The sequence below is a fragment of the Myodes glareolus genome, chromosome 14, assembly GCF_982192425.1.
Source record: "Myodes glareolus chromosome 14, mMyoGla1.1, whole genome shotgun sequence".
In the NCBI taxonomy this organism is placed as follows: domain Eukaryota; kingdom Metazoa; phylum Chordata; class Mammalia; order Rodentia; family Cricetidae; genus Myodes; species Myodes glareolus.
Window position 1 is genome coordinate 56485052 of NC_142039.1, and position 13735 is coordinate 56498786.

Here is a 13735-nt window from a genome sequence, read left to right on the forward strand (position 1 = left end):
AGGTCAAAAAATACTAGTTTATGCATATGAAATATTTCTATCTTCATTTGGCAGTTTGGACTATAGATAACTGTTCTCAATTAAGTATCTCGAGATTAGCATGTCAATTGTTCAACAAGGCAGACTTACTTCCTTGCTGAAATAGACTAAATAAGCAAAAATAAAAAAAATAGAATTCAAAAGAAAAACTAAGTCCCAAGTTTCTTTTATTCCATCATGTTGACTCCTGTTATAGCACACCTTTAATCCCAGCATTCAGGAGAGAGATGCAGGCAGATCTCTGTAGGTTCAAGGTCAGCCTAGCTTACAAAACAAGTTTAAGGGAAGCTAGACTTCACAGTGAGACCCTGTTCAAACAAACAAACAAACACATGCCACTCACAATGTCGCTTAACTACCTCTAACTTGATTCTTTCTAATATAGTAGCATTGATTTTTTTTTTTAACTTTAACTTCTTAATAAAATCTATGACTCTGTTGTATTTTTCAGTGGCCTTGAATTCATCATAGGGCTGGTTATGTAGTCTGCGAGACCGTATATCTACATCCTCTGGGAATCGAAGCCAAGATTTTGCATATGCATCATAGACTGCATCTCCAGACAGCCTGACTCCATCTTGGAATGCTTCCACTGTTGTGCTCTGCTTTGAGATTCTGGTCCAGCCACCTGAATGATTTGCTGGTTGGCTTATTAAACGAGAACTACTTGTGACTGTTCTCTTCTGCTTGTTCAATGTAAAGGTACATCTTTCTGTTTCCATGGTGATTTAATGCGGTTAAATTATTGTCAACTCACTGTTGTAAACAGTTGCTATATGAAGATTTGTAAGTGCATGATTATCAACAATGCAATTAACTTTGAATTAATTAGGAATCACAGTCCTGTTTCTGCTGGCTTCTGTTCCCTTTGCCCAGAAAATGTCTGTCTTCTTTTTATTTCTCTTTTATTCTGTGTGAAAGAATAATTATGTAAACATCAAAGCTTGGATCTGCAGGACAGTTAACAAATGTTTTGACAGAGAACAAAATGGCACATTGGAATATGGAAAGCTGTGCAGAGATTAATTGCATTTTAGTCGTATTTAATTTTTTTCTTGCCATTTTGGGTGGCATTTCCAATGTAAAGTTCCATGATGTGTTGTTAATGAGTCAATTTACAAACCTTTATTAGTTTTCAGCACATTTACAGCTCTATAAAGCCAGTTTACAGAAACAAGGAAAAGATACTCTGTGATTGTATATGTAAATAAAAATAAATAAATAGAAAACTCGTGGTTATATAATTAGTTTTGCAATACAGCACAAAACCAAACATGACTTTATTCTTCGGCATACAAGGTTATTTTATCCTCTATTGTGTGTTTCTGAGTCTCCAATTTTCAGGTTCTCCTCAGAAAGCTAATGATCCTGACAGTAAGCTTGGTGAATTTCCAAAAGAAAGAAAAATAATGTAAAATAATTCTAATGTTATTTATAAATTGACATTGGTTAACAAAATGCAAGTTGAGACAAATGAAAGATGCTGGCTCCCATTGGGCAAGAAATAGGGAGAGCAAACACAACCATGGAAGCCCTACCTGAAAAACCCAAGAAAATGATGTACATATAAAGATTTTGTAGTGTTTTTGTGATAAGAGGTTTTGAAGAGGGAGTTAATACTTTCTAACATTTAAAATATTACAGCATTATATGATGATCATTGCCAACATGGATTTCCTTTAACAATCGGACTTCTCAATATGCCTGGATATTTTTTTTTTTGTATTTTAAGTTATTTTCTTCAAAATGTAATTAAAAAGTGAACTCCAGTCCACCTGTCTACAACGCCTGAGGCATTATTGTTTAGAGAAATAGGTCACACTCTCTGCCACAGGTGCTGATGATGGCCAAGGAAACCAAGTAATTTGCCAAGTCCTCTACCCTATGCCCTACATATGCAGCAATTCATGCCTGCTGAGTGGCAGAAGCTACTGCGTTTGTTCACACTGGAATGTGGGTCATTTCCAGGAACCTAATATGTGGCATTTCTTTCAAGTGTGAACAGCTACTAGACTGTTTTAAGGGTTATGAGAAAAGATGGAGCCTGCGACCTTAAACTGCTTGAAATGCAAATGTATATACATGTATATCTTACTCCAAAAAGTGTCATCATTTTACATCAAAGCAGTCAATTCACGTCTGGCATTAGTACTTCCTGATGTCATTGCATTAGAACACAATGCAGGGAGGGCTCTGAATAGGCAGCGTACAGCCAGTTGACTGAATCCATTCTAACTTTTGCTATATGCTGAAATGCATGTGATCTTCAGTAGGATTGTCAAATACCTTACACGAGGAATACAACAGCCAAGAACTGATATATACAAAAAGACACGTTCAGCTCGGTCTCTAGAAACCATTGAGTACTCACAACTGTGATTAATAATAAATGGAATTCATCTGGGTCTGGTTTGGAATCATAAGTAGAAGAAAACAAAAATGTTTGGAAAGAATAAAGAAAAACGAAAAGGGAAACAGAATTTCAGAGAAAGAAACAAATTCAGGAAATAAAAAGATACCCATAGTGAAAAGAATTCAAAACGCCCCCTCCCCTTTCCAGTGATTTCAAGAGAGACAGCAGTCTCAGGTATCTAAACACTGGGTCAACATTTTCACACCTGTGTGATCTCACACTGTCAGAGAACAATCATCCTCATCACGTTTTTTACTCAGTTAACATGCATGGTTTTTATGTTTCATTCCGGGAGTTATGGTGGATCGATGCACAGTCAACAAGGATGGCATAAGATCAAGATTCCAAGCTTGGAGCAAGTACAGGGCCAGAGAGCCCCAGAATTGTCACATTATGATGTAGGCAAGACAAAGACTGTCTGAGAGAGTGCATACTCTAAGATGGAGAGGAATAACATTTGAGGGTTTGCATATTTCACATATACTCCATCTGCTCAACTAACAAGTGGACAGTTAGGCTTCTTGTAACTCTTTGGCTAATGGTGAATAATGTAACCCAGAATGTGAGCATGCATTTTCAGCTATTAGCTTCCATTCTTCAATATATGTATATATATATATATATATGTGTGTGTGTGTGTGTGTGTGTGTGTGTGTGTGTGTACACATATATATGTATATATACATACAAACATACACACAGAAATAAGATGATATATCATATGGAAATTTGCTGTGGGAGAATGTTCTGGTATACTGTAAAGGTTTGCTACTTGTATTGATTTAATAAAACACTGATTGGGCAGTAGTCAGGCAGGAAGTATAGGTGGGGCAGCCAGAGTAGGAGAATTCTAAGAAGAGGACAGGCAGAGGCAGAGTCGCAAGTCAGATATTGAGAAAGCAAGATGAGAGTGCCTCACTGAGAAAGTTACCAAACCAAGTGGCTAAACATAGATGAGGATTATGGGTTAATTTAAGTTGTAAGAGTTAGTTTGTAATAGGCCAGAACAATAGGCTAAACAGTTTATAATTAATATAAGCCTCTGTGTGTTTATTTGGGACTAAATGGCTGTTCGACTAGGTGGGAGAGAAACTTATATCTACAGAAATTTGTTTCAATTATTTGAGGACTCTACACCCACATTTTTATATAATAACAGCATTGTTTGGTGTTCCTGCCAATAATGCACCAATAGGTCTAGCTTCTTCACACTTTTTCAATACTTTTCCTTTCTATGCTTTTGTTAGTAACAGTTCTTTGATGTATGACATCATGACTCATAGGGTTTTGAACTTCATTTTCTATTAATTAGTGATTCTATGCATTAGCTCTTGTTTATTGGTCATTTTCAGGTATTCTCTGACAAAAGTCTCTTTAAGTCTTTTGAGGAATTTGAATAGTGTTGCTTATCTTTTCGTGATGGCATTTCATATATTTCTTACGTAACTAGGATAATTATGAAAAAAGACTTTTGTTATTTTTCATATTCTCTGCTTTTTACACTCTATTGTTCCCTAGGATAAATACAAATGTCCAAGTTTTATGTAATACAATTTGCTCTCTTTATATTTTATTAGCTGTGCTTCTATTGTCATACATGGGAGTTCACTGCCAAGAACAATGTCCTTCAGTGTGAGAGCCAGCCACGTCATCTCCATAAGCCAATTCAAAGGGAATGTGATCTTTAAAAAATCTGTACTAGGGAATTCTGAGGATTTTATGAGAGCTGGCAATGTATTGGTTAGATTTAGGATTTTGTTTTTTGTAAGGGCCAGTCGGGAAAGATCAGTTCTGTTAGTATTAGCCCACACTGACAGACACTCCTCTGAGGACACTGATGTGTCCCATTATGTTGGTAGACCCGATTTAACATCTGTTCCAGGGCAACTCACTCTGTAAAGCAACCAGGACAGTGGCAGTACTTTCTCTAATTCAACCCACTTTTGAAACTTCACACACCAGGAAAGCATAGTGCTGGTGAGAGTGCTGGTGTCACGGCCAATGAGAGTGGCAAAGAAGACTGTTGATGCTCAAGTGTCAGACCCATGCCATGCAGCACAGTTCCCTAGCAAGTGTGACCAGCATCAGCATCACCAGGAAGTTATTTGAAGTGTTTAGCATGTGAGCATGGCTCATATTAACCCACTTAACAGATCATTAGTGGGAAAACATCACTTGGGCAGGCAGGCAGAGCAGAGGGCTCGGATAGTTGAATTGAGACTTACAAATACCAAGTGAGGGAGCTGTCAAGGGGGGACTTAGTGAACATTCTGCCTCGTGGTTACCTATTGTTTGTCTTCATTTTTTGTTTGCATTTTTTATCATGTATTAACTAAATCACCTTTGCATTGGCCCTACTGTGAACATATTGTTCTGTATTTTCTTTTAAATTGACAGTTATGTTTAGCATGAAAGGAAAGATGTATCTTCATCCTATAAGAAAATATGCTCATTTATCTGTGAATTTTTAATTTCAACAGATTTATTAATTCCAGACACTTGTGTTTCAGCACAGAGCAGAGAAGAATCCAACACCTTTCCTTTCCTCCTCAGTTCACAGATCTCCTGTCATCTTGTCTGTCACATTTCCTTGACCAGTGATGGGACATTGAAGTACACGGCATAGTAAATTCAAAATACTGTTTTTTATGCACAACAAACCACCCTTGGTTCTTACCAGGAAATAGGGATACTACTTCTGTTTATCTCTTCATTTGGTTGCTGAAATGATTTAGGAAGTGTTTTTAAGAGAAGGAGGAGGAGGAAAAGGAGGAAGAGGAGGAGAAAAAGAGGAAGAGGAAAGAGAAGAACAGGAGGAGGAGTAAAGAGGAGGAGAAGGTGGAGGAGGAGAAGGAAAAGGAGAAGAAGGAGAAGAAGGAGAAGAAGAAGAAATCCCGAAAGAGAAGTAAGATGAGGCCCTTCTGCTTGGCACTGATCTTATCAGAGGCAAATGCTTCTATGAGAGTTTTTCAGGAAGTTCCTCAAGTTAATGACCCCAAACCCGCTCAAGCCAGTAAGCAGACTACATCAGTCTTCATTCAGATAAGCCACATCTTCCTGATACCCATCAGCCAAATTCATATGCACTGTATCCTCTGTGTGTGGTATGAAAGGCAAATACTAGCCAATTATTTTAGTTTCTTCTCTCCCAAGGGGCATTAGGAGCAGGTTAATTTACCAGAAGTCTCTTCAGCAAGAGACAAATTTACTAATTAGCCATTTAATCTTAACCGACTTTTAGACTTCAGCTTTCTTAGTGATGAGGTTGATGAAAGTTTTATTTGTTCTTGATATTTCCTCCTTTGTTTTTGAAGTAGTATCCTACTATGAAGCACTGACTTTGAACTTGCAGCCTAACCTCACCCAAACTTGTAGTGAGATCCCTCCTTCAAACTCCCAAATTCTTAGGCTACAAATATACACACACCGTGGCACCCAGCTCTTAACGGTATTGTAATAAAAGAAAAGAAGCCAGACGGAGGGATATTCAGTTCATAACGCTCCAGTGTCTTGTAGCTATCCATGAGAATGTAAGAAAAGACTCCTGCTGATGGCAAGACAGAAAGTCAGCCAGCACCAAGATGGACATGTTACTCACACCAGGAGGCTAAGAGGTCTAACAAGCAGAGACAGAAGTCAGTAAAGTATGTGTTCCCACAGCAATGGGCAATTCTGATGACATTCAGAATTGAATGTGGTGCTTCTCTACCTTCCTGACCTTATGACCCTTTAATATGGTTCCTCATGTTGCAGAGACCCCCAACCATAAGCCTATTTTGTTATTACTTCATAACTGTAGTTTTACTACTGCTATGAATCATAATGTAAAGATATGATATTCAGGAGTCAGATATGCAAACCCCAAAGGGTTGTAACCCACAAGTTGAGAACCGCTGACTTAGACAAACACTATAGAGCCCAAATATCAGAGATGTGTTTACTCCTGTGCAACCATGTCTTCCTATACACAGTCTTGGTAATTCAGGGCAGAGAATGATGAAGAGCCAGGCAATATTTTTTTAGGATTATATTACCTACAGAAACATTAGAATATTTTCATAAAGGTAATAAATAATATTTTTGCTTTAATAAGAGAACACTGTAAGAAAGATTGATTTATAAGGGAAGAAAAAAACCTTTGTTTATCTCGTATATCTACCCTAGACAGTGAATAGGTTTATGATATTTTCATCAAAATTGGCCCTTCAGTTATTTTGATCTAAATTAATTTTCCTAAGCAGCAGCTAAAACTTGTAGGTCTGTTTGGACCCGTTAAATCAACAATGAAGAAGATGTAAGCTCACTCCCAAATTAATTAACTTGATTACCAGTGTTTTAAATTTGTGTACAGCTTCCAGGAATCTAAACGCTTAAATGAATTTAACTTACATTTAAATTGTGAGAGCTCATTCTCTATATAATATTAAAGAACATGTAAGTGGCCTGAAGATCTTTGATATTATTCATAGAAAGGTTTTACAATTAAACTACGCAAACAATGTCTGCTGAGATCTCACTTCCTTGCTGCAAGGCTAAATACTATGAGATAGGGACTGACTCCAAAAGTTTAATAAAAAGATAAATTGTATAAAAGAGGCTGCAGAAAGGGGACGCTCATTCTGCGGTACCCTGAAAACAGAAAAGTATGGATTTAAATTACTTTATGAATCCAACAAGATATAATGGCAAAATAACTAATATTTTAATATTGCATAAAATTAATAGGCCAGAGAAATAAAAAGATAAAAAGATACTCTGTTCAGCCACAAACAGTATCCACACAAAATGAAGTGTGCGTGGCTTACAATTAGGAATTTAATTAAAAAGATCAAGCTGCATAGGAGAGAAGGAAAGGGTTGTAAATTTTTATATGAGTTATTATTTTTAATTTTTGAGTTACTTAAGAAAGTCATAAAATGTGTGATTAAAAATGCTTTGCTGTTGGTGAACTTTAAAATATCTTACTATTTTGTTTGACCTCATTCTTTTGAGACAGCATCTTGCTTTTTCTTTCAGGCTGACCCAGTTCTGTATAACTGAAGCTGGCTTTGAACTAACAGAAATAATTCTTGCCTCATTCTCTTGAGTACTGGACTAAGAGGTAGGTGCCATCACATTCTACTAAATATTTTTATTTTAATAGTCGCATACAAATTATAAGGCAATTAGAAAATGAAGAAATTATCTGCTGAAACCATAACCAAAGTTTCTGCTGAAACTGTTACTATATGTGGGGCTCATAACTGAGTGTGTAAAAGGAGTCGAATGACACACAGAGAAAGGCACATGGGACTTCAAAAAAGTGCAATTCACAAAAATATAAGAAAAAGATGACAATGACACTGGGACTTGCTTCCTCTGCATATACTGGATTTTGGCGCTCCAGTCTGTTTGGACTCTCACCTTTCCTGGACCTGGAGGGAGGGGGGAGGAACTTGAACTTCCCACAGGGCAGGAAACCCTGACTGCTCTAGGGGATAGAGAGGGAGGAGGAGAGGGAGTGGGGGGAGTGGGAGGGTGTTGGGAGGAGGGGCTGAAATGGAAACTTTTATAATTTAATAAAAAAAAAAGAAAAAAAATCAAAAAAAAGAAAAAGATGAATGGGTAGTAATCATATCAAGATTGTTTAGTAAGTAAAGGAAAGCACATTTAGAAAAACAACAGGATTCTGGTAGGTCTATTAAAGTCATGAGCACATGCAATGATTGGCCTTTCCTGCGTTTCTTCACTGACTGCAGAATCATATACCCATAAAAATTCCCTAATTGACAATTCCACCATAGTTAATAAAATGTCTTCAATACATCCTATCTCATCAACCAGTGTGTATGGGTTTCCAGGATCCTATTCAAAGAATAATTAAGGCCCTGTGGGTAAGCCCCCATGCTGTCAAAGGTCCATCAGAATTATTTATAAGATGCAGAAAAATTGTGAAGCAATCAACTTCCCAACAGTAAAATATATTTAAATACTTTATACTTCTTATACAGCAAGCTGTATAAAATCACATAGGTATTAAATGTTTGAGAATAATTTAAAGAATGAAATATGTTCATCATACTTTGAGATGGAAATCAGCATCTGAACTATCCCCATGGTACACAATTACATGTTTACAAAATTCAACACATAGGACGTAAAAATGGAAGTAAATATTTCAAAATTTAACAATGCTTTCTTCATCTAGATGCTCAAATTATTATGGTCTTTTAATTTATCTGCTTATTCTTTTTAATACTTTCTAGTTTGGTCTATATAGCAGTATTCCTTTAATAAATAAGGAAATAACATTAAAAATACAAATCCTTGTTTTATTAAAGTAAATTAAGCCCAGATAATTATGCTTATTCTTAAGGGTCTTGCACAGAATCAAAATTTTCATTCAGCCAACAGTCTCCTCATAACCACAGGGTATGCAAATTCTTTTGCCACTGAAACCCTTCAGTGCCAAATAACTCAGACTCCTGAAGCAGTGAGAGGTAGACACCCGACCTCGTCAGGGTCCAGTCCCCATGGTGAATAGCCTCCAATGCCCAGAGCTACATCGAATTCTCTGTCAGCAGCCAGTATCGGTGACTCTGTCTCCTCTGTGTTCCTACAGTTCTACATGCAATCAGTACAATGTTGAGAGCCCTACACCCAAAGCCCAGAAAGACAAGTTGATTGCCTGTGTATATCAACTAGATGCCAACCCTATCGTCAGCCTGCCCAAACCTTGGCACTTTTCACTATGTTAAGCTCTTACAATTTCTGCTTCTCTTTACTAAATTTATGTCAGAAACAAAACAACAACCAATTTACTCATCACATGTATCTGCTGTTGGCAGTACTTCCTTCAGAAAACTGGTTTACTCAGCACCATGCCATGGCAGAGGAAGATATTTTGAAGTGGTGTGAGGAGAGATTGTTCAGTTGATGAACTGGATTGACGTTTTTACTCTAAAACATTGGCTTCTGAAATATAAGTAAAGTCCTATTTAGGATTTCTGATCATATTCAGGTCTAACACACTAGGTTAGGCATAGAAGCCAATAGAGAGGAAGGGTATAAAAATGCACCAAGGTTCATTAAGATCTGTTCTTTCAGGTTAATTATCAGTGAGGTGTACGTATTCCATCCAACTTGCTCTTTCTCCTACCAGTTTCTGTCTGTCATTGAGCTTCCCTCTCAGTATTTGTGCTTTATGTAACGAAGCAAATTCTACTTCTTCGTTGTACAAATTCTGGGCTGACTTTTTATACTTCATGAGTCAGCTAGATAATTAAAGTGTTGATGTCAGAGGAAGAGTGTAGCTGCAAACATTTTAACTGAGAAGAGAGTCACTGATACAGGAAGGAATGAGATGCAACATTATCTTGTAATTTTTAACATCACAGACAGAAAAATTGCTTGACCCACTCTTTTATTTTCTTAACTTTTCGGAAACTGTGCTCATTTTAAATAATGCAGTGATTATTCATGTGGCTCCTCTTATAAAATCATGCTAGTGGTTTATATCTTACCTTGTTATATGTGAAGAACCCTCATTATCTAGCAAGTGAACAACATTGCTTGGGGCCACATTACAAGTGGGTGATCAAATGCAAACTGAATGGTTAGGGAAGACTTCTTTCTTTTCCCAGGAAAGTAAGTGCCCTAAGAAAATGACATACAGCACTTATGACATCTCAGCATACAAACCAGCCTTGGGTCAAAACAACCCAATTCTCCCTGAAGAATTAGGCTTGCTACTCGAGCTACGTTAGGGACATAAGGGCCACATTTGCGGATGATTGGTCCACTGGAAGGAAACCTAAGCAGTGGCTTTATCCTCAAGCCATGATTATCATAGGAGACCCCTCTGTACCCTCCTCCAAGCCTCCAAGCATCAGCAGTTCACCAATACTTCACCCTCCCTCCACATCACAAACCAACGCCTGTCTTCAAAGTGCAAAGACGTCAACAACTGTGCCACACCTGTGTCTTCAGATATTTCAGTTACCTCCTTTTTTGGGTGTCCACAAAAGTGCTCTTTCCTGTGCAGTTTTGATTTCTACATACAAATGGACTCAGACTTCATCCAGATACACAGGATCTCTTTTCTAACTATGCTTCATTTGTGTATAGCTTTGTAAGAAAACAAAAAATGTAGGTGAAGATTGACCATTTGTTTTCATTCTGTGTTGGGTGCATCTCCTGCAATGTAATATACTTCCTGCCATGTACTGAAACGCAAGGCAAATTTATTGTCAGGATTGATTTCTTTGCCCTTTACCCTCAAGAGTTCCTGTGGGATATGTTCCCTTGTGAAGAACAAAATATCTTAAGGTTGGTGTTGGAGAGATGATGTAACCTTTGCTGCTCTTGCAGAGAGTTCAGTTCCCAGCACCCACATTGGGCATCTTGCAATGGCCTGTAACTCCGACTCCATGGGATCAGACATATTCTTTTGGTGGCATCTACACACACACACATGGAACAAAAAATTATTTTAAAACATATATATTAATGTCAATCTAAATGGATTTTCAACTCATCTGTTAGTTCTCTTAAGCATTTTATGTTTATTAATAATCTATCGCTTGTGTATTACTACAGTTATCCCCCATCTGCTTGCCTAAAACCTGAAGTTAAGTGAAATAATACAAGTCTTCTCATCTTCTTCTTTCAACCAAGACCCCAAATTCTGTTCTGATCCTTGCCTATCTCTTAAGTGCACCTCTGCTTTCTATTCTACGGTCATTCACTTTGGTTAAGGTTTGGACATTCCTTGTTGAGATAATCACAGTGACTTTATAATGAGTTTTTCTTGCTTCCTATGTGACTCCTATTAAATCCAACCCACTTTCCACAAGTTGAATGATCTTCCTAGAAGGAAAGTCCTTCACTTCCTTCATTTTTCCAGGGAAGAATCAAACTCTGTAGTGTGGACAAAAAGAAAGAAAAAAGTCTCTAACCACATGATCTGTGACATTCCCAGGCTAAACTCATTAAGTTCTGGTCATGTTGCAATATTTTGACTCTACAAACACGTTTAATAATTCCTCAAAACTGTGTGATCTTTACCTCTTTTTTTTGCCTGAAATTATGCATGCCTTTGTTGTTCTTATGGTCCAATCACATTAAAGTATCAAAGATTACTCCAGACTTCCACTGAAGTCTTTGGCTATTACACCAGTAATCTTCAGACTTGCTTGCTTTTTTGAACATGCTCCTCCAAAAATTATTATTTTGAGTTCTTACTTCATTTTTCATAAACCCTTGGTGTGAATATTCGGTATGAGTTCTACCCTCACATGCGCATGATACATTATCATAAGTTATACACATATTGTGGTGTGACATGTTTCCACAACTTAGTCATTTGAAATTATAAAGCTGTTAAATGGCAATTATTTGTTTTCCTTCCCATCAGTCCCGAATGTCACCACTCTACTCTGATTCTCTGGTTTGGACTGTTTTAGGCACCTCCTTTCAGGAGAATTGTGAGGCATTTATTTTTTTCCTGCTTTGTTTTTGTGACTGGCTTTTTTACTTAGCACAATGTCTTCAAGTCATATCCACATTAATGTACATTACAGTATTTTGTTCATTTTTGTGGCTGCAATATTTTACTGTTTATATTTATTTTTTGTCATCTGTTTCTCCACTTATTGAGATCGAGATGGTTTCCACATCTTAGTTTGAATAGTGCTCTAATTATTCCAACTCATTTGGATTTATATTCATAAGTGAGATTGGTGGGTTATATGACAAAGCTTCAGTAGCTTCTAGAGCATCAGTATAAAGACAGGCCTGGACCATTACCATTGACTAGAGGATCCGCTGCTAACTACATAGTGGTTAGCACAATAGTACAAATTCATAGTGATCTACATAATGTTTGATGGAAATACATCAGGGACATTTTGGCCTCTTTATCACATAGTGGAGTGACTAGATACTCAACAGCAAAGTGGGGGAAAGGACCTGCATTTTACATCGTGTACAAATATGTATGCAACATAGACATTTTTATAACCAAATCTAGAAAAATAGAAAAATCCATAGAGGTAACTTCATGACATTGATCTTGGCAATAAATTCATAAATTTGAATTGATGCCAGAAGTCAAATAGACATTTCATATGGCACTGAAAGAAGCTTTGAAGCAGGTTGTCCAACTGACGAGCGTCTTCATAGCATGGGAAACAGTCATCAGAAAAAACTTTTTCCCAACATATTTTTCTCTCTTAAATTTATTGACTTTATGGTGTTTTCACACACATATGTACATGCACCCGTGCAATGCTTACACACACACACACACACACACACGCTTTGCTTCCTTAATTGACAGCCTGGCAAATCGGATCATCTGAAAACTCAGGACTAAATATCTGTCTCTTGGGGATGTTTGAGACGATGGAAAGAAAACTGGAATGGGATAAAGAATTGTCAGTGACACTCCAAGGAAATTTCCTAGAATGTCTTTGTAAGTCAAAAGATTACTCTTGGCTTCTGTTAGCCCATTATCTGGGAAAACAAGAGCAATGACCCACAGCGAAATCAGACCTTTGCTTCCAAAGACGAGTCATAATTTTTGTTGTTTTGCATGAAAAAAAATGGCTATAACCAGGGGAATGTCTGACTAGTTAGATGGTTCTATTTGCTTCTCTTTTTCTTTCTTTCTTTCTTTCTTTCTTTCTTTCTTTCTTTCTTTCTTTCTTTCTTTCCTCCCTCCCTCCCTCCCTCCCTCCCTCCCTCCCTCCCTCCCTCCCTCCCTCCCTCCCTCCCTCCCTTCCCACATCAACTCCAGGACCAAAGCTAAAGGGAACAGCAGTGGAAGCACCTTACCTTAGACAATACAAGTACAGAATCAAGGAAGAAATGACAAAGAGCAGAGTGTAAAGCACTCCTGTGATGACAACACCCAGGATGGCTGGGTGCTTGATTCTCACAAACATCCAGTAGAGTTTAGCTGCATCTGCAATGGGAGTCTCCTCATTATGTGCAAGTCGCTGCGAAAAGGAAGCACAGATTGAAATAACAATGGAGACATCATTGTGTCAGATTAATTTAAAGACACGAAACTCTACAGTTTTATAATTTGTTTCTAAATTAAATCTTGTAAGAACTGAAAATCGCACAAAGGAAAGAGAAAGGAGGCTGGGTTTTATGTGTTTGGCTTAGCAGTTTTTTCTCATTTTCCCTTCTAAGGCTTAAACGTGCATGCACTTGACGTGCGATCCATGAAGCAAAAAGCATGTTTTATTTATGTGCTATTAACTCGTGAATTTAATGAGCACAAGATATAAAGAAATT

At 37.4% G+C, this 13735-nt stretch overlaps 1 protein-coding gene across 1 annotated transcript in view; it reads right to left on the reverse strand.

Moving 5' to 3' along the window:
- LOC125397828 (uncharacterized) overlaps nucleotides 1-13735 on the reverse strand; it is a 294931-nt gene that overhangs the window by 61392 nt on the left and 219804 nt on the right. The window contains exon 15 of the mRNA XM_087896704.1: nucleotides 13268-13431. Within this exon, the coding sequence (XP_087752830.1) occupies nucleotides 13268-13431 (164 nt within the window). The remainder of the gene's footprint in view (nucleotides 1-13267; nucleotides 13432-13735) is intronic.